The following is a 24,570-nucleotide window of genomic DNA, read 5'->3' as shown; positions in this document are numbered from 1 at the left end:
CAAGCTGATTCAGCAGATGAATAATAAGACGTTTGAGTGATGGCATCATTTGACTAAGATGAATTATAAAAAAACTGTTATAAATCTCGCATTCTTATTGGTTGGGAGCGCGAGCTTTATGAGAGCACACAGCACGCACGCGCCCTTGTATTTTACAAAATAAATAAAAAAACTTGCTTACTGTGCGGTGTGTAGTTATAAAGCACTTGGGGATTGGCAGAACACTCGAGAAGTGTCGAGAAGCACTCTGCTACGCGTCGTGCTTCTCCAAACACTTCTCTCGTGTTCTAACTATCCCGCGTGCTTTATAACAGCACACAGCACGCGCGCGCTTTTTCTATTTCTTCATCAAGACAATAGACGACTTCCATTAACAGGTCACTTGACCCTACCTCCCTTAAAACGGGTAGCTGTTTGGGCTGTTTTAAAGTGCACATGAACCCTTCGACAATACTTTCAGTACTGATTCTACACGAAGTAAATAGTTGATTGGTAAAATATTTCTTGATTTGAGTGATGCGTTTCTAAGTTATGAAGGTTTATACTTCCAATATGCTAATGAGTGTGACGTCTATTAAGGCTTAATCAAATATACAAAATCGAACTGGTTCATAGATACAGTATTTAAAAAGCATCATTATTTTACTCATGGTTTACATGAAAGCTATTTACAATTTTTATTTTCAAAATGGCCAGCATTTAGTATTACTAGTTACAACAAAAACACTCAAATACCTTACCTGACGTCATCATCATTAACATATTGGAAGTATAAACCTTCATAACTTAAAGACGCATCACTCAAATCAAGAAATATTTTACCAATCAACTATTTACTTTATGCAGAATCAGTACTGAAAGTATTGTCGAAGGGTTCATGTGCACTTTAACATCAGGAATGAAAAGAACACTTCTATATTAGTAGGGTGCCGGAGTTTTAGCTTATAAAAAGCGAAAAAGGAGCATGGCATTAAATTAACAGATCAAAAACAGTTTTCCGTGTTTGATACTCTGATCAAAACACGCGGGATGTTGAGAGAACACGAGAGGAGCGTAGGAAACCACGACGCGTAGCGGAGTGGTTTCCAGCTTCTCGAGTGTTCTCCTAACATCGCAAGTGTTTTGATCAGAGTATCAAACACGGAAAACTGTTTTTGATTTGTTTTATAAAATAACAAACGCGCGAAAAGATCGAAAAAAAGCAAAGTCTAAGTAAATTCTCCCTACGTGCCGTCTTATTCAAACTGACCAATGAGCGCGCGCGATAGATTAAAAATGACGGTAGCGTGTTTTGATACTCTCATCAAACATGGTTTTCGACCAATCATAGCGCGCGTAGTATCCCAAATATTTTATAATATAAAATCAAATAATATCATAAGGATTTGTATGGGAAAACATTTTCCCATGCAAATGTTTATAAATATTCCATTTTATATCTAATTCCATTTATCTTAAATCAACATTATGAACTAAAACTTCGCCCTCTTACTGATGTTGAGCTGCTCTTTTCATTTCTAAAGTTCGTTTTCACACGACTGACGTTTTAAGGGAGGTAGGACGTTTGAATGATGGCGGCATTTGAGTCCCACTACCAAGATGTATCAAGACAATCGCCATCACGTCCTATTAGTGAAAAATTTACTCAAGCATAAACTTATATTATCATATGCAAACAAAGGCTAGAGGTCAAAAATAGGAGCACATCATAACAAGAACATACCTACAGCTGTCTCCGAGACTCTTAACAAACGAGTATGTTTACGATACTTTTTACGGCGTCGTTATTTTATGGATTCATTCTGTATGGAGTTTCGAGTCAAGAGGGCCATCAATATTGCGTAGTGGGTGCTGGTCCGGGAGGTAAGTTCTGCTGCATCTTCAAAGGCAACATATAGTTGCTATTGATTTGGGTATGAGAAACAAATTCCAGGTCTTTCATAAGGTATAATATTGAAGCTCCTTTTTGAGGAGAAAACTAAAGAACCCAGAAAAATCTTCAAATTGAGGGAAAGAACTTATAAATTAACTCTACTCACATGTGATGCCGCTTAGGAATCAAACACACAATGATGTTTTACGAGCTTTTGCTTACACGGGAAGCCATTTTAATATTACTTCATGTCGCACCGTGTACGGCCAAAGTCAGTACCGTATGTAACCCACTCATACGATTAAAAAAAAACATTCTTATGGGAAGCCATTTCCATGTTACTTCATGTCGCACCGTGTACGGCCGTAAGCCAGTAGTATGTTTAATTCTCAATCATACGATAACCATTCTTATGGTAAGCCATTTCAATGTTACGGTATGTCGTACCATGTACGTGCTGTAAGTAAGTACCATATCTTTCCCACTCATGATAACCATTCTTATGGGAAGCCATTTCAATGTTATGGCATGTCGTACCGTGTACGTGCTGTAAGTCAGTACCGTACGTTTCCCACTCATACGATAACCATTCTTATGGGAAAGCCATTTCAATGTTACGGCATGTTGTACCGTGTACGTGCTGTAAGTCAGCACCAATTATTTCCCACTCATACGATAACCATTCTTATGGGAAGCCATTTCAATGTTACGGCATGTCGTACCGTGTACGTGCTGCAAATGAGTTTCCAACGCATACGATAAACACAAAACTGTCACTTTTCCATCCGATTCCTCCTAATATCATAATTTTCTGTCGTCTTTATGTAACATTGGTGGTTTAACGATTTAGTATAATTTTATCATTTTTATAGCTGTAATATCACCAAGGCTTTGAAACATCAAATACTAGACTCTGTTATGTAACCTCATTTATAAAAGTAAAAAAGGTTCACATTTCTGCCCAGTTTTCTTTAGTAAGACTCTCAAATGCTTGAAAATAACTCGTAAAACTGAATGTTGAAGTTGCTACTATCCTTGTTTTCCCCCAAAACTAAGAAAAAAAGCTAGTTTATTTTATACTCTGGGATTTATCTTCGTTCTTTAGCAATGCTTTTAAAATTCTGTGCAAACAAACTTTGTTTTGGTAATTTTAATGACAATAGATATGAAGATTTCATTTTCAATTTCTTTAGTTTAAGTAAACAAGGGCTTAAAAGAACGTTAGCGCCGCCGGTTCCTAGTTAAAAGACCTTGAAATCGTTTCAGATTTCGCTGGCGTCAAAGTCATAATTCTTCGTTTGCAATAGACGTCATAGCCGCCATGTTGGAAGAATTTGACAAAAGATTTTTCAATGAATTCTTTTGTTATATCTTCCAACATGGCGGACATCCCTTTTGTTATTGTGCTCTCTTGGGATTGATTGCAAACCAAGAGTAGTTTGATCTTAATCGTTAATATTCATGACACGAAAAAGAACAACTGAGTCCAAGGTTTACTTACATAAGAAGTAATTAAATACCGAGGATGATGGAGGCAATAAGCCTACCTTCATACTAAATCTTACTTGACAGCTCTGTAAAAACCACTCAAAGACCAATTTAGGCCCCGTCCACACGTGTCCGCAAATTTTTGTGTCCGTATCCTCAAATTTTACGGATATGTGTGGACGGTGAAAACGATTCGAATACGCTGCGTGTGGACGCAAACATTTTCGTATCAAAAAAATAATTTGCGGATACAAAAATTTCCGGATACGCGTGGACGGGGCCTTAATAACGTATATTTACTAGTTATTTTTGTCTACTGACAGGAACTATTTGAAACTAATTCTATTGAAAGGCACGCATGCGCAATCATTTTCCCCAATTTATTTGACGACTTTATTTTTAGGCCTTCAGATTGGCTATTTTCTTGAAAGAGCTCAAAGGGATTATGTCATCTTTGAAGCAAACAGCGTAGCAGGTACGTCATCATTTCACAGATCTCACTCGCTTTATACGTTTTCTCAAACCTTGTATACTTCAATCTTTTACTCTTTTACTCCGACGAAGGACTAGCGTCCGAAACGTCTGTAAGTTTTTTCATCTTTTCACGGTGTATAATTTACCCTTTTATCATTACGGTTTCATTAGAAACACCGACGCAGCTCACACTAGTTTTTAGCTAGTTATCCTTCTTTACTTCAATCTTCGTTCCCAGAGCCCTTATTCTTACTGCGCATGCTCGAAAAATAACTATTTCGCCGTGCATGCGCAGTAAGAGATAAGGGCTCTAGAAAAGAGATTGGGTGTACTTTTTTCAATGTTATTAGAAATTCCGAACTCCCACTCAATTGGCTTGTAATATTTTAACGATTTAAGGTTAACTTAGCTTCCTTATGTTATAGGGTCATTTTTCCTCAAGTATCCGTGTCACAGAAAACTAATATCGATAAACAAACGATTCACAGGTGCGTATAAAGAAACCAAGATGGTGGCTTCAGATCCTACCCATCATGCTTTGCCTATATTAATAACGTGTTTTACAATATACCTTTTTCGAGTTCAAAATTATCGCTATGTTCCTTGATTACAGACTCATTTACTCAGGGTTAGCATCGTATCATTGTTCAAACATTCACAAATACCAACGATAAAAATACAAACACTTTGAAATAACACATAAATATTCTACACAAAAGCAAGTCTAATCCTGAGCAACAGATAACTCGAAACTAGAGTATGCGGCTATTTCAGTCAAAAAATGTTGAATACTGCATACTGAATAGTGCATTCCAAGACCAAAGGGCATTGTAGGTCATAGTGACATTCTCTAAAGTAGGATTAATAATGATTATTTATTCTATTTTTAGCGTATTCCGTCTGAAACAATATACTAACTACATGTAGACAGTTAATTGCTGTATATTTACTTTTTACTTTAAATTAACGAGACCCAAATGCCCTTTGGTCTTGGAATAACACTATTCAGTATTCAGTATTCAGTATTCAGTATTCAACCTTTCTTGAAATAGCTGTACGCATGCATGTGGCGTGACCTTAAAACTGACTTTAAGATTTACTTTGACAGGGCGACTGAATAAAGAATTCAATCTCCGCCATGACTGGAATTCCTTGTTAAGTGATGACGATTCTCTCTTGTTGAAGCATTATTCGGACAAGTTTTATCCTGATGCTGACGACTTGGTAGGAATAAAGTTATATTCAAGTCATTGCAAATAAGTAATGTTTCAAATACGAGTTGCTGTATTCTATTGGCGTTTCAAAATCCGAGTGGAATTTCAAATGCCGAGGCGTATTTTCGACGAGAATTTTAAAACCCCAATAGAATACACTGGCGAGTATTTGACACAACATCATATACTCTTTTTGTTATGTTTGTTTTTATTTCAAAGTTCTAGTACTTTGAAATGTGTGCGGTCGTATTTGATGGGGGTTTCAAACTACTGCACGTGGTACAAATAAGAAACCCTGATTGGTCGATGAGCTCATGAATTATTAATGAGTATAAGATTGTGACATCGACGTCATCTTCATATTACTATCATCAGTATCATTATTTAATCATCATCATTACCACTACTACCACCACCACCATCATCGTCATCATCAGGCATCACCACCACTGCATCATCATCGACACTATGATCATCATCAACACCTACATTCATCATCAACATCCCCATTACAGATCACTATTACCACCACCACAATCTTATCATCGTTATCATCCCCATCACCATCAACATCACCAACATTATGATCGACACCATCAACACACCATCATCATCATCATCTTCACCACGATCATCATCACCTCCACCATCATCATCACTACCATCATTAACATCACTACCATCATCATCGACATCATCGTCATCATCATCGACATCATCGTCATCATCACTTCTATCATGTTCTGTATAGTCGCGTACTCATCAGAAAAAATCTGTTAACATTTGGTCAGCTACGATTTCAAGCTCACGCCCCCTCATGTGAGCCCATACAAATTATGTCTCAAAAACACGGTTTTTGGATCTTTTCTCAAAATAATGATTATCTAAGCAAAAAACAGAAGTGGATTAAGTTAATTCAACTATTCACGGACTGTAATATATGGTTTACATTGAATTCTATTGAAAAAAAAACACCGTACTTTTCGAGTTGAATGTACGCTATTGGATGTATTTTACAAGAGAAAATGCATGACATAACCGAGATCAAGCTAGATAATCGTCTCTCCTTGTAAGAACCTGTCAATAAAAACAGAAGTGGATTTGAAAACCCCGGGCTTTTCTGAACATTTTGGTATACAATTCATAGGAATTTGTTAAAGTTTAGAGCCGGATTTTTGCTGATTTTATAAGCTCATACTAACTGTTGGCCTATACATTCGCCTCTTATGGTTTCTTAGGTTTCGTAGCCTCGAAAACACGCTAACTACTAGTTAGCGAAAGAACAGAAGATTTACGGGTCATTTAGGATGTTTTGTCACGCAGTTTACTTGTGCTATATAACTTTACTTTCAAGAACAACCTTTTGCTTTGGAAAGAGAGGAAAAAGACCGAAAAGAGCAAATATTCCAAATGTATGGGCAATTTTTTTCAAATGTATAACTATAACTGGACACAGCACACACGAGCGTTTTCTATTTCTTTATCAAAAGTAACTTTCATATTTGTGCAATGTAGGTTAAGTATCTGAATGATTACGCTACCAAACTCAGACTGAATATCAAGTACAACACAACTATCAAGATCAAGGCCAATCTCAAGGATAAGGGTTTCTTACTCAATGACCAACATGGCAACATGTTTGAATGCAAGCAAGTTATTGTGAGGTTAGTTATGGATGGAGGGAGGGAGGGACGGAGGAAGGGAGGGAGAGAGGGACGGAGGGAGGGAGGGAGGGAGGGCGGGAGGGAGGGAGGAATAGACAGACGCATTCATGAATGGATAAGCGGTGAAGCGGACACAAAAAAATAATACATAATGGTTTTTTTTTTTGTTTTTTTTTACCTCATACACAGCACAGGACTTGGAAAAGAAAACATTCCTGACAACTTCAAAGGCGTCGAACACACTGAGGTCTGTATGCAGTATGCAATATTTAACCTTTTTTGAAATAGCTGTATATACGATATAAGTGTACAGGCGCGCGACACATAAAGGACGACATTTATTTCTATGAAACAAACTCGAAAATCAGGTTCATGAATAAAACCCCAAACAAAAAGTTGATGATGGAATGACTTACCGTGTATCTGCTCTAATTACAAAGAAGGAGTGTATGTTGACAACAGGTTTGACACCTACACACTGATACTTAAGGAACGACGGACATTACTTCACACCTAAAAAGACCTCATGCAAAGTAAACTTTTTGACCAAAGCTCCTCATGGACAAAAAAATACCCATTTTCTTCTAAATGTATGGCGATTTTCACATATTTCCCCATTTTCGATACTTTTAAACTTTCATACCTATAGTTTATGCAATTGAATACTATCTTGTATGACATGTATTTTCGATTCAAGGGAATCTCAAATAGATATTCCTAGCTTATACAAACGCCAAATTTCTTTCATTAATGTGTGTTACTCCCCGGCATTGCATTGACACTTGCAAAGAGGAGTGCAATCTAGACCAGCCATTTCAAGCAACGATCTCCTAACGATTAGGTATTTCAAGTAACGATCTCCTAAAGATTAGGTATTTCAAGTAACGATCTCCTAACAGTTAGGTATTTCAAGTAACGATCTCCTAACGGTTAGGTATTTCAAGTAACGATCTCCTAACGGTTAGGTATTTCAAGCAACGATCTCCTAACGGTTAGGTATTTCAAGTAACGATCTCCTAACGGTTAGGTATTTCAAGTAACGATCTCCTAACGATTAGGTATTTCAAGTAACGATCTCCTAACGGTTAGGTATTTCAAGTAACGATCTCCTAACGGTTAGGTATTTCAAGTATCGATCTCCTAACGGTTAGGTATTTCAAGTAACAATCTCCTAACGGTTAGGTATTTCAAGTAACAATCTCCTAACGGTTAGGTATTTCAAGTATCGATCTCCTAATGGTTAGGTATTTCAAGTAACGATCTCCTAACGATTAGGTATTTCAAGTAACAATCTCCTAACGGTTAGGTATTTCAAGTATCGATCTCCTAACGGTTAGGTATTTCACGTAACGATCTCCTAACGGTTAGGTATTTCAAGTAACGATCTCCTAACGGTTAGGTATTTCAAGTATCGATCTCCTAATGGTTAGGTATTTCAAGTAACGATCTCCTAACGGTTAGGTATTTCAAGTAACAATCTCCTAACGGTTAGGTATTTCAAGTAACAATCTCCTAACGGTTATAGGTATTTCAAGTAACAATCTCCTAACGGTTAGGTATTTCAAGTAACGATCTCCTAACGGTTAGGTATTTCAAGTAACAATCTCCTAACGGTTAGGTATTTCAAGTATCGATCTCCTAACGGTTAGGTATTTCAAGTAACGATCTCCTAACCGTTAGGTATTTCAAGTATCGATCTCCTAACGATTAGGTATTTCAAGTATCGATCTCCTAACGGTTAGGTATTTCAAGTATCGATCTCCTAACGGTTAGGTATTTCAAGTATCGATCTCCTAACGGTTAGGTATTTCAAGTATCGATCTCCTAACGATTAGGTATTTCAAACAACTACCACCTAACCGTTAGGTATTTCAAGTAACGATCTCCTAACGATTAGGTATTTCAAATAACGATCACCTAACCGTTAGGTATTTCAAGTATCGATCTCCTAACGATTAGGTATTTCAAGTATCGATCTCCTAACGGTTAGGTATTTCAAGTATCGATCTCCTAACGATTAGGTATTTCAAGCAACGACCACCTAACCGTTAGGTATTTCAAGTAACGATCTCCTAACGATTAGGTATTTCACGTAACGATCACCTAACCGTTAGGTATTTCAAGTAACAATCTCCTAACGATTAGGTATTTCACGTAACGATCTCCTAACGATTAGGTATTTTAAGTAACGATCTCCTAACCGTTAGGTATTTCAAGTAACGATCACCTAACCGTTAGGTATTTCACGTAACGATCACCTAACCGTTAGGTATTCCACGTAACGATTACCTAACCGTTAGGTATTTCACGTAACGATCAACTAACCGTTAGGTATTTCACGTAACGATCTCCTAACCGTTAGGTATTTCACGTAACGATCAACTAACCGTTAGGTATTTCACGTAACGATCCCCTAACCGTTAGGTATTTCAAGTAGCGATCTCCTAACCGTTAGGTATTTCACGTAACGATCCCCTAACCGTTAGGTATTTCACGTAACGATCACCTAACCGTTCGAAACTTAGAAAGAAGATAGAAGAAAGAAGAAAAGAAGAAGAAGAAAGAAAAAGAAAAAGTTAACCTCGATTCTAATTTGCCATACCCCCGAGACATCCGCAGAGCTGAGGCGTCGTATGGACTTCGGACCTGACGGCGATTAAATCCTTCTGCCCTTGGGTGTACGAATTACGCAAGAAAAGGTTCTAGCCGAAGCATCAGGGGAGAGACCAGCCGGCCCCCAGACCATATCGGCTAATCCCTTGCATCTCTGCCACGCACGGAATCGGTTGAAAATGTAATGTCAAAAAGTCTAGTCTATTCGGTGCATTGTTTTCACGGCTATTGTTATGCTGATTCGCCTGGAACCGTGGTCCAGTGGAAAAAATTTGGACTTCAGTGACACTGAGTCAAGCCCGGTTGAGGGAAGTTAGTACCTGGATGGGTGACCTGAAACTTCTATATAACAACTAAAGCTTTTCTTTATTTTTCTTTTTTTCCCCTTTTTTAATACTTTAAAAGAAATATTTAGTTTTTGTGGTATTTAGACATAGACATAGATTTTATTTAGTACCTCAGTGTTTACATTAATTAAAGCTATTAAAGAGGAATTGTCCAGAACGTAAGGCACAAGCTAGTGCAGTTTTCGTATGACTGTGAAAAGCTCACGGCACGAACACGTTCGTGACACAGCAAAGAATACGTCACATTGCACGAGTATTTACTCTCCATCCAATCAAATACCCGGAACATGGCATAAACACGGCGCGGACACGGTCACGTCAAGATGACGGCACTTTTAGAAAAAATTAGACAATTAAAATTCTAGAAAGCATCACGGTCACGGAACGGCACGCTTACGGCACTGAGCTTTTCACAGTCATACGAAAACTGCTCTATCTAAAATGACTAAAAAGTTAATCTATTTAGACAGCTATTTGGTTATATGGCTTGCATTCAGTTAGATAACGATTGGGTTGTGTTTCAGAGCTACACTGACATTTCAATGGATCCAAAGCAGTTTGAAGGACAGACAGTTCTGATCATTGGCAGAGGTATGCTGGGTTTGACTTGGTGTGCGTGTGTGTGAACATTTAGCGGGAAATAAGTGTTTTTACTTTGAGCTGATTTGTTATTACCAGCATGACGGCTATAAAAAATCATGGCTATAGCAATAACTTTAATGCTTATAACGCGCATTTTTCATGACGAAATGTTCAAGTGCGCAAACTAAATGACATACACCTAATTGCAAAAATCGTAGTCGGGTTCGAGAAGGTTATATCATCGAAGCTAAGACCGAAAAGTGTTTATACTTATACTCCGAAATATGTATTGTATTTGCATATAGACATGTAAAAATGCGCAGTAGAGCAAAGTCGGTCGACCTTGATTAACAACATGCCAAAGCCATGATGCATAAAATGTGCATGCAACAAGTTTGGGGTAGACACACGCTGCAACAGTCCGGTTTCGTGCAATGTTGCATGCAATGTTGCACCGTGTGTCAGTACCTTTAGCAATACTGCATTGTTTGATCGAAGGTTGTATCGTAGTTCTGTCTGACGTGTACCAGTTTGGATATGTACGAGGGAGCATCTTTCCCGGATACGTACCCATCAATTCTGTGTTAAGTCCTTTTCTCAAAGTTTATCAAACCCTGTGACAGTCCCTGGAGTGATCTATGTCAGGGCACGGCTAACTCTCAGATCGAACCCTCATTTTCTTCGCTCCATTCTATTAACACCTCGACTGCTTTCTCCTCTAGGTAATTCTGGTTTTGAGACCGCTGCAGGTATTCTGGGCTCTACCAATCATATCCATATGTTCTCAAGGTATGAATTCAAACACTATGATCATGATATATTCATTCACCATTTTCCATACATCGGTTCACTTGTCAAGCATAAAGCATTCAGTCGAGGTTGCAAGGCTCGAATTTAATGAATCCTTTGAAGTACCTTGGCGCCTCGCTTGAGCCCTTTGTGTTTGACCAGTGCACCAATGTATAGATCATGATGAATAGCGCAGCGCAGCCGTGACGTCATAAAAACGAGGACAAAGGCGAAATTCGGACAAACAAACTTACAAGTTTACTTTCAGCAGATACTTTTCACAGCCGATCGCAGTTGATCTTAGTTTACATGGGTTATTATTGTAACTTTAAGTAAAAATAATAAAATCGGTTCGTATAATCCTCGTAGCGGTTAAACAGAATGCAATGTTTGTCCGAATCTTTAAGCTATTTTTAGAATCAGTGCGCTGCGCTATTGGTAGAACGATAACAGCAGTTCGATTCTATCGTGCTTACCACCGGCCACTCAACTTTGATGTTAGTTATAAATAATTAAATAAAATTCATAGGATAAAACCTGCAAATTTGGAGTAAAAAAGCGTATACGATCCGGAAAATCCAGCCAACCGAAGTCCAGTCCATTCCATCTACGTACGGTTCCGGATTTTCCGAAATGAAAAATTAATCAAAATTCGGGCTTTTAGAAGCGGAAAACAAGTTTTAGAAGTTGGGCATGTTTTTACTATACATTAAGATTATCCATGGCCTTTCATAAGGTGAAAATTAAAAAATATTTTTGTGATTCAAGATCCAGTCACTGACTGAAGCCCGGCCCAGTCACCTGCAATGCATTTCAGTCACTAACAATCCATTGCAGTCACAAGTAACATCAAATTTATTGCAATAGTATCTAATGGAGGAAAATTAGTCGTAAAAATCTAAAGATCCACAAAGTCACCTATAGACACATGGATGATACAGTCCTTTGAAAAACCTTTGCCACTGATCGGATGCACATGCAGGACTTAAGCCACTGCCGCGATCGATCAAAAAAAATTCTTTTTTTTTTCCTTTTTTTTTTTTTTTTTATTTTTGTTTTGTTTTTGTTTTTGTTTTTGTTTTGTTTTTTGTTTTTTGTTTTTTGTTTTTTTTTTTTGTTTTTTTTGTTTGCAAAATTTCGGAATGGAACACTAGTAAATTCGGAGTAAAAGACTCTTGCAGCACTTCGGAATGCAGCTCAATTCGTAGGGCAAGACAATAGGTTCCAATTCCTAGGAGATTGAATTTTTTTTTTTTGTTTTGTCCCCCCCGATCGAGCTGTTTTGACGATTGCTAAGCATTATAACGTTCTTTTCTATTTCTTGTCTCACTTTTTAACTGCACGTAGCAAACTATACTTCATTGTTACGCGATCCAGAAAGCTATCCTAAATAACGCCTTCAGTCATTCAATCTTTGCTTGTTTTCTTTCTTTCTTGCTTGCTTGCTTGCTTGCTTGTTTGCTCCCTCTTGTATTTATGAAAACCAAAAAACCAGTCGATGGTCGCATAGTTATTCAGTTATTCGTATTTTTTTTAATCTCAGATCTCGACTTCGTCTATCCTGGGAAACACATTACGTCGGTGACTTAAGGTATGTGTCACGGATCTTTTTCTTAATCGAAAATGTCCTTTCACTGGATGTGAACTCCATTAGATCATGGCTATTTCACATCCAGTGAAAGGACCTTGTTCATAATCCAAAAGGTCCTTTCACTGGATGTGAACTACATTAGACCATGACTATTTCACATCCAGCGAAAGGACCTTGTTCATAATCGAAAAGGTCCTTACACTGGATGTGAACTCCATTAGACCATGACTATTTCACATCTATTCAAAGGACCTTTTTCATAATCGAAAAGGTCCTTTCACTGGATGTGAACTCCACTAGACCATGACTATTTCACATCCATTGATAGGACCTCTTACATAATCGAAGCGCCTTCTCAAACAATCAAACGATATTCATAACTTCTATTTCTACTTCCAGGGCAGTCAACAATGAAGTGCTAGACACTTATCAGCTTAAATCTTTGGATGGGCTGCTTGGTAAGTTTAGACGAGTTGCTGCATGTTAGACGAGTACGCTTAGCGCATGACGACTAGCGGAGTGCTTCTTGACATTTCCACGCACTCCCAACCAATCAGAACGCGATATTTAGAACAGTTATTTTACAAATCTCGATATATACCTACTATGAACATATTATCTATCTTGTCGTTTTAGAGGTTCCTGTTGAAATCATGGCCATCAGAAAGAAAAACAACAAGTTGTACATTGATACTACGATTGGAAAAGGAGGTCAGTTAAAATACAGAAACAAATTTCATCGCAGACTCTTTTGTGTGGAATAGCAAACAGGGTGCATTCTGGTCTAGCTTGGGTGAAAATCTCTTTGTTCATCATGCATTATGTGGTGTTTTTGTACTCAAGCTAGACCAGCATGCATCCTATTTTTTGAACGGCAGAATCTCAATATCATAAATATACGGATTTGCAATACCTCTTTACCTTGGGCGTAATGTTCCCCCATTTCAGACCACGTGTCATTCTCTTTTGGGCGTAATGTTTTACCATTTCAGACCACGTGTCATTCTCTTTTGGGCCTAATGTTTTGACCATTTCAGACCACGTGTCATTCTCTTGAGAATAAGATTCTTTGTTTGAGTTGTATCCATATTCATGTGTCTTCTTATGCGCAACCGTTAAACAAAGATATGATACTCTAGGGAATGACATGTGGCCTGAGATGAAAAAACATTACGCCCAAGTAAGAGGTCTACTATATAATGGTTGATCCTAGCCTAGGCTCAAATGTTTTTGATTTGGTTTATTTTCAGCTGACAATTTTGCTATCAGAGAGCCTTATGATCGCGTTATAAGATGTATGGGTTTCAAGGTAAGATTTGACAGATGTGTAGCGAATTTCAGTTCAAGTTATCATACCGAAGAAAGTCTTTGATAAGAGCAAGAACCAGGTCAAACCAAAATATCTTACTTGTGTTAGTCAATTCTTCGTTTGCACGTTACGTCATCGCGGCCATGTTGGTACCATTTAACAAAAGATTTCTCATTAGCATCCATTGTTAACGGTACCACAATGGCCGCCATGTTTTTGTCTTTTAACTCTCTTGGGAATGCTTGCAATCCATCAATACATCGGGTCTTTCTTGGTGTTGCAAGATGTATTGTATTCTGGGTTAGGGTTATTGTATTGCAAGGTATTGTTTAGCTCCAAACTCATTGTTTTCGGCTATTGTTTTATTGTCTTCATGGCTCAGATGTCCTGCGACCCCAAGAATGAGCCAATAGAGGCTTTGCACCATCACGTGATAGTGGCCATGACAAGAGGCACGACGATAGAGTCGTCCTGCCCTGGGAAACTGAATTCTTTCTCATGTAATGATAAAAGGGTAAATTATACACCGTGAAAAGGAGTACTCCGACGACGGACTAGCGTCCGAAACGTCAGTAAGTTTTTTATCTTTTCACAGTGTATAATTTACCTTTTTATCATTACTGTTTCATGAGAAACACCGACGCAGCTCACACTAGGTTTTAGCTAGTTATCTCTTCTTTCTCATGTAAATCAGAATAGGCTAGATTCAATGTTCCTGCCTCCTGTCATGGCTGCCATCATGTGATGGTGCAAAGCCTCTATCCATTTCTTTTCAACAGGTTTTTAGAAACGCTGAACTTGCTTTACGTGCATTTCTATGTGTGTACTTAATAATTTTTCTCTTCTACCAGTTTGATGACTCGATATTTGACAATAGCACCCTGCCACGTCCTTCCAGAGGTCGATATCTTCGGAAACTTCCCTCAATGACGGCGGCGTATGAATCGAATTCTATTCCAGGGATATATTATGGTATGTTAGTTTGTTTTAAGAACAGTTCAATACGTTTTCAGTATGCATGGTTTTCCTTTTATCTCTCTTGATATTCTGTAATCTTTTGATCGTCAGCTGGGACTAATACACATTATGTTGACTTCCGAAAATCCGCTGGAGGATTCATTCACGGATTTCGCTACACTGGTAAAGAAATGCCTCTACTTTTTATATTAATATAGACCCCGTGCAATAATTTCCTAGAGGAATTGTTCTGGGGGACGAAACAATAGGCCGTCTTTTCTTATGCAAAAAAATATTGTTTTGTCCCGCAGAAAAAATTCTTCTTGGGACTCAATGCAAGGGGTCTATACGCAGTGTGTTCAACAATAGAGAGTTTTAGATAGACTTTTTTTTCTCCCCGCAAACGGCAAACGTGACCACGTTTTCATAGTTTTCCTTCATTTTACTTACCTTTTACAAACCTTCTCGCCAAGCGCAAATATTCTTTTGTTTTTCTACTACTTGGACTTTTTTGCGATTCTTTTTCAGTAATTTAAAATAATTTTTTACTGGTCAACTGACGTTTCACGATTGCCGCGAACGTAAATCTAAAACTCTCTAATGTGACTCAAAATCCGCGAGATATGAATAACAATTTAATCAAACGCCTTGTTGGTCGATCTAACAAGAGAAGCTAGAGTGAGGAATGCTTCGTTATAGTCAAGCAACATGGCGGCTATGACGTAAATATTCGCATGCTCTTTAAACCACTGTTTTGTTAACTATATTGTTATATAACATTCCTGCCGGCTCGTTCTTGTTTCTATTTCAGCCCGAGCTTTACACCGGATCTTGGAATGGAAGAACCATAGAGTAACATGGCCACACGTTAAAGTACCGATAACTGATCTCTTGGGAGTGATCATGAAACGAATCAACGAAGCCTCTGTATGTCATGTCACTAAATCTGACGTCAAATACGTAGGGGTGGGGGTGGGGTGGCTTGTATCCCATAGAAACAAAAAGACATGGGCTACACGTTGATGACTGCAACTGTTGCGTGACAAATTAATGGTCTTCATTCCTATGAGAAGCCATTTCAATGTTACGGCATGTCGTACCATGTACGTGCTGTAAGTCAGTACCGTACGTTTCCCATCATACGATAACCATTCTTATGGGAAGCCATTTCATTGTTACGGCATGTCGTACCGTGTACTAGCCTTGATGTATGATAACATAATAGTAAGAAGGTCTATTTTTTCTGTTCAGGGAATTTATCAAATGTTCGGTATTCTTGGAGAGGTTATCATCTTTCGTGAGTATCCATACATCGTATCCCATCCATCCATCCATTCTTTTTCCTGTCTAATTTTTTCTGTTCTTCACAGGGTCCAACGACAGTGTAGAATATTACGAAGAATTTCCTTTAAAGCTGCTTCACAAATTTGAAGGTAAAGAAACTCAATCCTTCAATGTTTTTTTATTCAAAAAACCCATAAAATAAGAGCTCGGTATAGAACACAAACCCTTATGAGTTTTTGGTGGCAACAACATTCCTGATTACACATTCGTACACGCTCCTTCCACCCCCCCACCGCCACCATCTCGTTGCCTCCGCCAAATATCTGTAGTAAAGCATTAGTAGAGCATTAGAATATTTATCAGTTAGAAAGTTTTCGAATTACGTACACGGCAAACGTGAATTAATATTGAACGTCAATTACTGAGAAGGAATCGCCAAAATATCCAAGTAATAGATGAACAAAAGAATATTTGTCTGTGGTGAGAAGGTTTGTGGATAAAAATCTAAAATACAGGAAAACGATGAAAACGTTTGGGGAAAGAAAAAAAGTGAATCTAAAACTTTCTATTAATATTACTTACCGTGAAAACTCAAACGCGAGGATCAAAACATTCTTATACTTGTACTCGCGCTTGTGCTTGCGTCGTATAGTTTTATCATATATCGGTGAAAAAAACTTTGTAAGAAATTGCGCAAATTGCACAAATGATTAAGTTCATTAGACCTCAGTAGACCGTAGACCTATAAAACTTTGCGCAAATTTGTACAACTTTTTCAATTATACATGGTATGCACTCTAGTGAAAATTGATGGTTTTCACGTTGGCCATGTTGGAGGAACTTAACAAAAGAATTGTCAATGATTTCTTTTGTTATATCCTCCAACATGGCCGCCGTGTCTTTTGTTATTTAATTCTCTTGGGAATGTTTAGGATTATTTTTTTCTATGCATAAATACCTCATATATAGCATATCAAACAGCCAATACATTTATTGCTAGTAATTAATTTTGCGTGTTGTGAAATTTTTGAGCACAAAATGTCGGATTTCACTTCCAGAAGTGTTGGGTGCTAAGTATCCCATGCCTTCATGGCCTGTCAAATGGAACCCCGTAGATGACAGTTAACTTGTGTTCATCTCTCTGTCTTACATCTATCATGTGTATTTATAATGTTTCTTATGTACCGGGGATTTTTTCTAGAATACACTGGTAGGTCTGTTGGACCCATGATTGTTATTAACATGGAATATGGAAGAAATTACTCAGGACCTGGGTAAGTGAGGGCTAATCATCACGATCATCATCATCATCATCATCATCATCGTCATTATACTTATTATTATTATTATTATCATCATCATCATCATCGTCATTAACATCATCACCATCACCATTTTCATCATCATCATCGCCATCACCACCATCATCATCACCACCACCAACACCACCACCACCATCATCGTCATCAGCAGCAGCAGCATCGACATCATCGTCATCATCACCATCAATATCAACATCAATAACAAAATTAATTATATCATCGTCAGCGTCATCTTCAGCGTCTTCGTCATCGTCATCGTCATCATCATTTTTATCATCAATATCAACATCAATCATCAACATCATTATCAACATCGCCATCAACTTCATCATCATCATCGTCGTCTTCAGCATCATTATCGTCAACGTAATTATTAACAACAACAACTTACAAATTAAACACTCTAAAACAAAAAAAACTGTTGAATCTAGGAAAGATGTATTTAACGCAAACCGTGCCAGAGCTGCTGGAGACCCGTCAGTCGCGCATCATTCCAACTTCTTGCATCCTGTTCTTTATTTCTACAAACAGCCACCCAAAGGTAAAGCTATTGTGGTATAAAGAATTTCTCGTTACACATCTATGCAAGTGACTCGAGATAATCTCACTTTCCAGTAGACGTCTTTAGTTTGGGTGTATTGTTTTCCCATTTCAGGCCACAAACAGTGTATCCATTTTCAGTAATATACCCTTTACTTCTTCATGAAATACCGCTGTGTTCCTTGATTACAGACTCATTTGCACAGGGTTAGCCTCGTATCAGTGTCTAAATATTCACAAATACCAACGGTAAAGTAAAGAATGCACAACTTCAATAGTACAAACGCTTTGAAATTCCACGGACCTTCACTGGAATACATGGATATTCTGTATATATTTGAGGCTAAACGTGGGCAACAGAGAATAATCATTTCCCATTTCAGACCACGTGTCATTCTCTTGAGAATAAGATTTTTTGTTTGAGTTGTATCCATATTTATGTTTGTGTCTTCTAATATGTCTTCTGTAATGACACGCGCATGGGAGTATATACACATAGAATATGCGCGTTATAAATATTAAAGTTATTATTATTATTACTGTTTGTGTATGTTGCAGACATGAATGAAGATAGTCAACGGATTACTGAACTACCTCGACCAGACCGCTTACATGTCATGGTGGAAGATTTCTTGACGTTGTGGTTAGTAATGATGCTTTTCACAGCCGCCATGTTGGATGAATTTAACAAAATATTCGTCATTAGTCTCTTTTGTTATATCATCCAACATGGCCGCCGTGTCTTTTGTCATTACATTCTCTTGGGAATGATTGAAAACCAGCATTTATGATTTAATTTAATTGAGATCTTTAGCAAAACTCGGACAAGACACGTATCTGTAATAAAATAATCAAGGGTGGAGTAGGGGTAGTAGGACACTCGCCTCTCACCTCTGAAGTTCTTTGGCTCAGCAGAGTTTCAGTGTTGTATCTCCCCCTTGAATCGAGAGTTCTTCTTCTTCTTGTTCTCCAGTTTTTCTCCCTCCGCAAGCGAAACCTAACACACTGGATTCCAATTCGTTATGCCCAGACTTTGATCAGCTTAAAAATTGTTACAACTATCGATACTATTTGAAGATTTCTTATAAGAGTTTGGTCATTAAGTTAGCTCCGGAGGGAGCGGTGCCAACATATTTAGAGAACGTCCCTTTGGCCCTGTTTTGTTAATCTTTTCTTTTCTTTTCTTTTTCTTTTTGTCATTTCCTTCCACGTGTTTATTCCCTTGAACTTTATTATAAAGAGCTTTATCGCCAGGGCAATATTTTAAATTTCAGACCACTTGTCACTCCCTAGAGTATCATTTCTTTGTTTAATTGTTGCACAAGAGAAGACACGTGAATATGGATACAACTCAAACAAAGAATCTTATTCCCAAGGAAATGACACGTGGTCTGAAATGGAAAAAAAAAAGATTTCGACCAAGGTAAAGAGGTTTACTGCTCGTGAGGTCAAGGGATTGAAATGGGAAAAATAAACATACAAGTAGGACCTTCACTTTTTAACCTTTTTTTTTTTCTCTTAAGGGACGCTCCTGTTGCACATTTTTTGCTTCTACGTCGTTTTATGGAAGAGATTGTACAAGAGGATCTGAGATATTTTTATGCGAAGTCGTGTTTCGAGGTGAGGCTCCGTTTTTTTACGGGTATCCTTGACCATATTTAAGAGTATCCTTGACCTTATTTAAGAGTATCCTTTTTACAAATGTCCATATTTAAGGGTATCCTTTTTACAAATGACCATATTTAAGGGTGTATCCTTGACCATATTTGAGAGTATCCTTTTTTTTCAAATGACTATATTTAAGAGTATCCTTTACCATGTTTAAGAGTATCTTATTTCAAATGGCTAAAATTTAGAACTAGTCCCCTTTGGACACCTTAAGTAATAGTCCCTATCTAGGCACGACCTTATGCCAGAGCCCTCGTTCTTTGCCACAGGCGATGGGAAGCGCACGCTCTGGGAGAATGAGATCGCAACTAAAATAGGTTACGTTTGGTAGAGCATGCGCACTAAGAATGGCAGTGCTCATTTTCACATTTCATATAATGATGATATTGCTATTGGTTTCAGATGTTCATGACGTACACTTCTGTACCAAAGACATGTCAGCAACAGTACTTGAATGGTAATAATATTTAAATAACTCGTGGACCAATCCGCAGACAGGGTTTATCATAACAATAGATTGCATTGAGAATGTGATAAATGCAAATGACTTTGAAAAGATTGATAAAATTGGCGAGAGTCCTTGTTTAGGCGCTCGCAGTTTATCGGTTGATTTAAAAATCATTTTAAAATTATTATTTTATATTTTTCCTTTCTTTTTGTTTGTTTGCTTGCTTGCTTGCTTGCTTGTTTGCTTGCTTGCTTGCTTGCTTGTTTGTTTGCTTGCTTGTTTGTTTGTTTGCTTGTTTGCTTGTTTGCTTGTTTGCTTGTTTGCTTGTTTGCTTGTTTGCTTGTTTGCTTGTTTGCTTGTTTGTTTGCTTGCTTGCTTGCTTGTTTGCTTGCTTGCTTGCTTGCTTGCTTGCTTGCTTGCTTGCTTGCTTGCTTGCTTGCTTGCTTGCTTGCTTGCTTGCTTGCTTGCTTGCTTGCTTGCTTGCTTGCTTGTTTGCTTCCTTACTTGCTTGCTTGCTTTCTTCATTCATTGCTTGCTAGCTTGCTCGCTTTCTTCATTCATTGCTTGCTAGCTTGCTCGCTTTCTTCATTGCTTGCTTGCTTACTTCTTGCTTTCTTCATTCCTTGCTTGCTAGATTGCTTGCTTGCTTCTTGCTTTCTTCATTCCTTGCTTGCTTTCTTCTTTCCATCCTCATTATCCTCTCCCATTTCCCCCTCCCTCTAAAACAACATCTCTTTCCATAACCTTGTATTTCTGTTCAAACTTCAGGGCAAATGCTGCCAGGCTCCCCCGAGATCCTTCAGAAGTCAAGATCACTAGGACTCATGCTCTGACACCTTGACATCTCACTTCCATGGAAACCAAAAGTAACAAGTATTTTGAAAACGAACGTATTTCGTAAAACGTGATTCATTTGATTTTAGCTTCATTTTCTAATTCACTTCTCAATATCTTACGCTGAATCGTCAACGCGAAAAAGTAGGTTTTGTTGGACGTCACTGAATCAAGGCGTTTCCATGACATTCATAGTCACGTGCCCTTGAAAACAATGTCATGGAAACACTTTGATTGACGTCCCAGAAATCTGAATCCTTAATTTCTCACGGAGAAAATTTGTACGATTTGGCGGTCCGTGTTTGAATAAGGACGCACTGTAAATTGAGGCAAATTTTTATGATTTTTGTCATACATTATTTTTTAGTGATTATTTTTAAACACTCCTAATTGCAAGAACTTTGTCATATACAATTATTTTGATTTTAAATTCCCCTAGATAGATGAAAATAACTGTTTTATTATATACCATCAAGGTAGTTTCAAAAATGGCTTTCTATGACTTTAAAAACCTAAATATAATTATACCTAATTGCAAGAGGCGTTGTCATACGAAAATAGAACATTTGTACTTTAGCGGGAAAGGAATAAACTAAAAGACAAAAGGATGAGTTCAGCTTTAGTGATCTTCTTTTGTCTTAATTCTTAATTCCTTTCCCACTAAAGTACAAATGCTCTATTTTCGTATGACAACGTATACACCAGATTTGCTTAAAAAAATAATTCGTAAATGTTATAGCGTCTTTTTTTATTTATATATGACAACGTTCCTGCAATTAGGTGTAAGGATAATAATAATAATAAACGTGTTAGGAATAAACAGTCTCGGCACTTTAAGGGGTTGCGAAGAACATTCCTCAGAATTTTAAGGATACGATAAATCAATTCTCATCTCTGTTACTAACCATAATAATTTGTCAAAAAAGAGCCTTGAGAAAGCTACTTCATTTTATTTTTCTTATTTAACGATAAATTAAGTTATTTTCGGAGGCATTGGTTTCTGGCGCCTTCATTTTTCATAGTTGATTTATTATTGATACGAATAAAAACAGCCCAGAACCACCTGTTCAGCTGCTGGTCATCATAACAAATGTCTTTCCTCGATATTTCGACTGATAATTAATGAAACTCCAGGTACACAATAAAACAAAATACTTCGTTGAATCCTATCATGTTAGAAGATATAATATAAAAGAAAAACAAATTGCGAGTTTTAAACTCGTTACTGAAAAGTTGATTTCCACAATTGAGGAAGATATGACCGCAGGTAGATAGTGAGGTCACACAACTCGAAATCATCATTTCCTAATACAGCCAAAAGACAGGAGTTCCCATCGAGGCTAGTAAACAAAAAAAAAAACACTCAAAAAAAGCGGAATTCTGGAGCTAAAATTTCAAAATAAGTGTTGAAATAAGAAGCTTATCATTTCAACTGGATCAGTCAGGGAAATTTATAATTTTCTTGCATTTGGATCATTTCGTCTGGATGATATTTCGAAACAATGGATGATCATTTCAGCTTTATTGAGGACAGTTACCGAAGTGCAAATCCACTTAACCACTATGGCTTCATATTGTGTCGTACATTTGGTACAGCTTTAGCGGCTATATTACTCCATGTTGTATTACACTACATCCTCCATTTCATTCGGTATATTTTCAGAAAATATTTGGTCCAAGAAGACATTATTTTCTGGGTTGATATTGTGATATTCTTGATAAACGTGTGTCTGACAGCGGCGTTGGCTTTCACCTTGGACGGAAGATTCAAGAGATACTGGTTCAGAGAAGTGTTGTTGAAATTCGCTGCTAAAGATGATACTTTGAGCGCAAAATACGAACTTTAGGAGCCACTTGCAAGTCGTATTTTATCAAGCAGTCTACATGAAGCGAAAAGCGTGGATGAAAATGAATTTTAGTAGAGCTTGCACGACAGAATGAAAACGTCATAATACGACAGCAAGAGTTTCTTCGACAAAGCGGCGAAAACATACTCGAAAGCTCAAGAAAAAAATGATATTTTGCTATAGATTCTATACTAGTTAATCATATGATTTGGAATGCCATACCATCGAATATCCCACGCGAAGGCAGAGCATGTTGGGAAGGAAGAGGGAAATGCCGACTAATAAAGATAAAATGGTTTAGCTTTCATGCAATCTGGTTGGCTTTATATTCTATGGTGTAGGATAAGGCAAAATACCCAGAAAATAATAGTGAAAAGTGGGATATTCAATAATGAGTGATAAGAAATTATAAAATAATTGGTATACTACGCGCGCTAGGATTGGTCGAAAACCATGTTTGATGAGAGTATCAAAACACGCTATCGTCATTTTTAATCTATCACGCGCGCTCATTGGTCAGTTTGAATAAGACGGCACGTAGGGAGAATTTACTTAGACTTTGCTTTTTTTCGATCTTTTCGCGCGTTTGTTATTTTATAAAACAAATCAAAAACAGTTTTCTGTGTTTGATACTCTGATCAAAACACTTGGGATGTTGGGAGAACACTCGAGAAGCTGGAAACCACTCCGCTACGCGTCATGGTTTCCTACGCTCCTCTCGTGTTCTCCCAACATCCCGCGTGTTTTGATCAGAGTATCAAACACGGAAAACTGTTTTTGATCTGTTAAACCTAATATATATGACAGTCTTATCCCAAACCAATTGCAATGAAATGCACCTAGGACGCAATGCCCGATGGGAAGGAACAGTGGAATACTACCAAATATACCACAGCTTCTTTCCATTCTGATTGGCTATTTTTTCAATGAAGTGGGATAAAAAACATCTCTATTTGTAAGAAGGAGAAGTTTCAGCTCATAACATGTAACACAGGAAATGGCATTAAATAGAAAATCGAATATTTTCTAAGGATTTGAAGAAAAACGCACTCAAGGCAAAGGATTTCTGTCCAACACATTTTCTTTGAGCTTTAAAATTCAATATAGAAAAGTTGAAATTTTTGTAAAAAAAAAAAAAGGTAACTATAGTCGATAGAAAAAGATTTCATATTTATTTTCTGATATATTTGTAAGTACAATTTACATTTTTTATTAAGATAGATACAGAGATAGAGTGCACGCACTAAAACCGTGAACATTAAATAGTACTAATTAGTACTATTTCATACAGAATCCTTTGTTTTCTATTGGTTAATTATCACTATTTAGTGCTAAAAATTAGTATTTGTTTCACGGATTTAGTGTAAGCACTCTAAAGGCACAGAAGAGTGATTTTAACAAGTTTTTATTTCTTAATTTACATTGTTTTGTTAGGAATAAATTAATTTACCATATTCAGGGAAAAGGGGAGGGGGGGAGGGGGGGGGAAGGGGGCAAAACAATAGGAACAATATTTTCAGGAGATTTGAATTCTTTTGTTTTGTCCTCCAGATCGAGCTGCTTTGACGTCACATACAAGGAGTCTAAACGTAGTTAATGAAGGTCCCGTCCACACGTATCCGGAAATTTTTGTATCCGAAAATTTTTTTTGCGGATACGAAAATGTTCGCGTCCACACGCAGCGTATTCGAATCGTTTTCACTGTCCACACGTATCCGGAAATTTC

At 37.5% G+C, this 24,570-nt stretch overlaps 1 protein-coding gene across 1 annotated transcript; it reads left to right on the top strand.

Annotated features, from left to right (window-relative positions):
* The first annotated feature begins 1,723 nt into the window (after positions 1 to 1,723).
* On the top strand, positions 1,724 to 23,864 carry LOC116308702 (FAD-dependent oxidoreductase domain-containing protein 2). Its single transcript, XM_089031541.1, has 23 exons — positions 1,724 to 1,863; positions 3,765 to 3,836; positions 4,261 to 4,323; positions 4,944 to 5,059; positions 6,565 to 6,713; positions 6,903 to 6,960; positions 10,198 to 10,264; positions 10,978 to 11,044; positions 12,588 to 12,635; positions 13,035 to 13,093; positions 13,272 to 13,346; positions 13,886 to 13,944; positions 14,796 to 14,916; positions 15,013 to 15,084; positions 15,713 to 15,828; positions 16,153 to 16,198; positions 16,272 to 16,334; positions 17,387 to 17,459; positions 17,939 to 18,048; positions 18,606 to 18,690; positions 19,571 to 19,667; positions 20,118 to 20,172; positions 20,932 to 23,864. The coding sequence occupies exons 1-23, from the start codon at positions 1,758 to 1,760 to the stop codon at positions 20,994 to 20,996; spliced, it is 1,842 nt and encodes a 613-aa protein (XP_088887667.1). The 5' UTR covers positions 1,724 to 1,757; the 3' UTR covers positions 20,997 to 23,864.
* The last annotated feature ends 706 nt before the right edge of the window (positions 23,865 to 24,570 follow it).

This window comes from Actinia tenebrosa, unplaced genomic scaffold (assembly GCF_029948245.1).
Source record: "Actinia tenebrosa isolate PJP-AT-01 unplaced genomic scaffold, QUT_ActTen_1.0 PGA_scaffold17__23_contigs__length_9995812, whole genome shotgun sequence".
Taxonomy (NCBI): Eukaryota; Metazoa; Cnidaria; class Anthozoa; order Actiniaria; family Actiniidae; genus Actinia; species Actinia tenebrosa.
The sequence above is the reverse complement of the archived record's forward strand: the minus strand, read 5'-3'. Positions and strand labels throughout refer to the sequence as shown.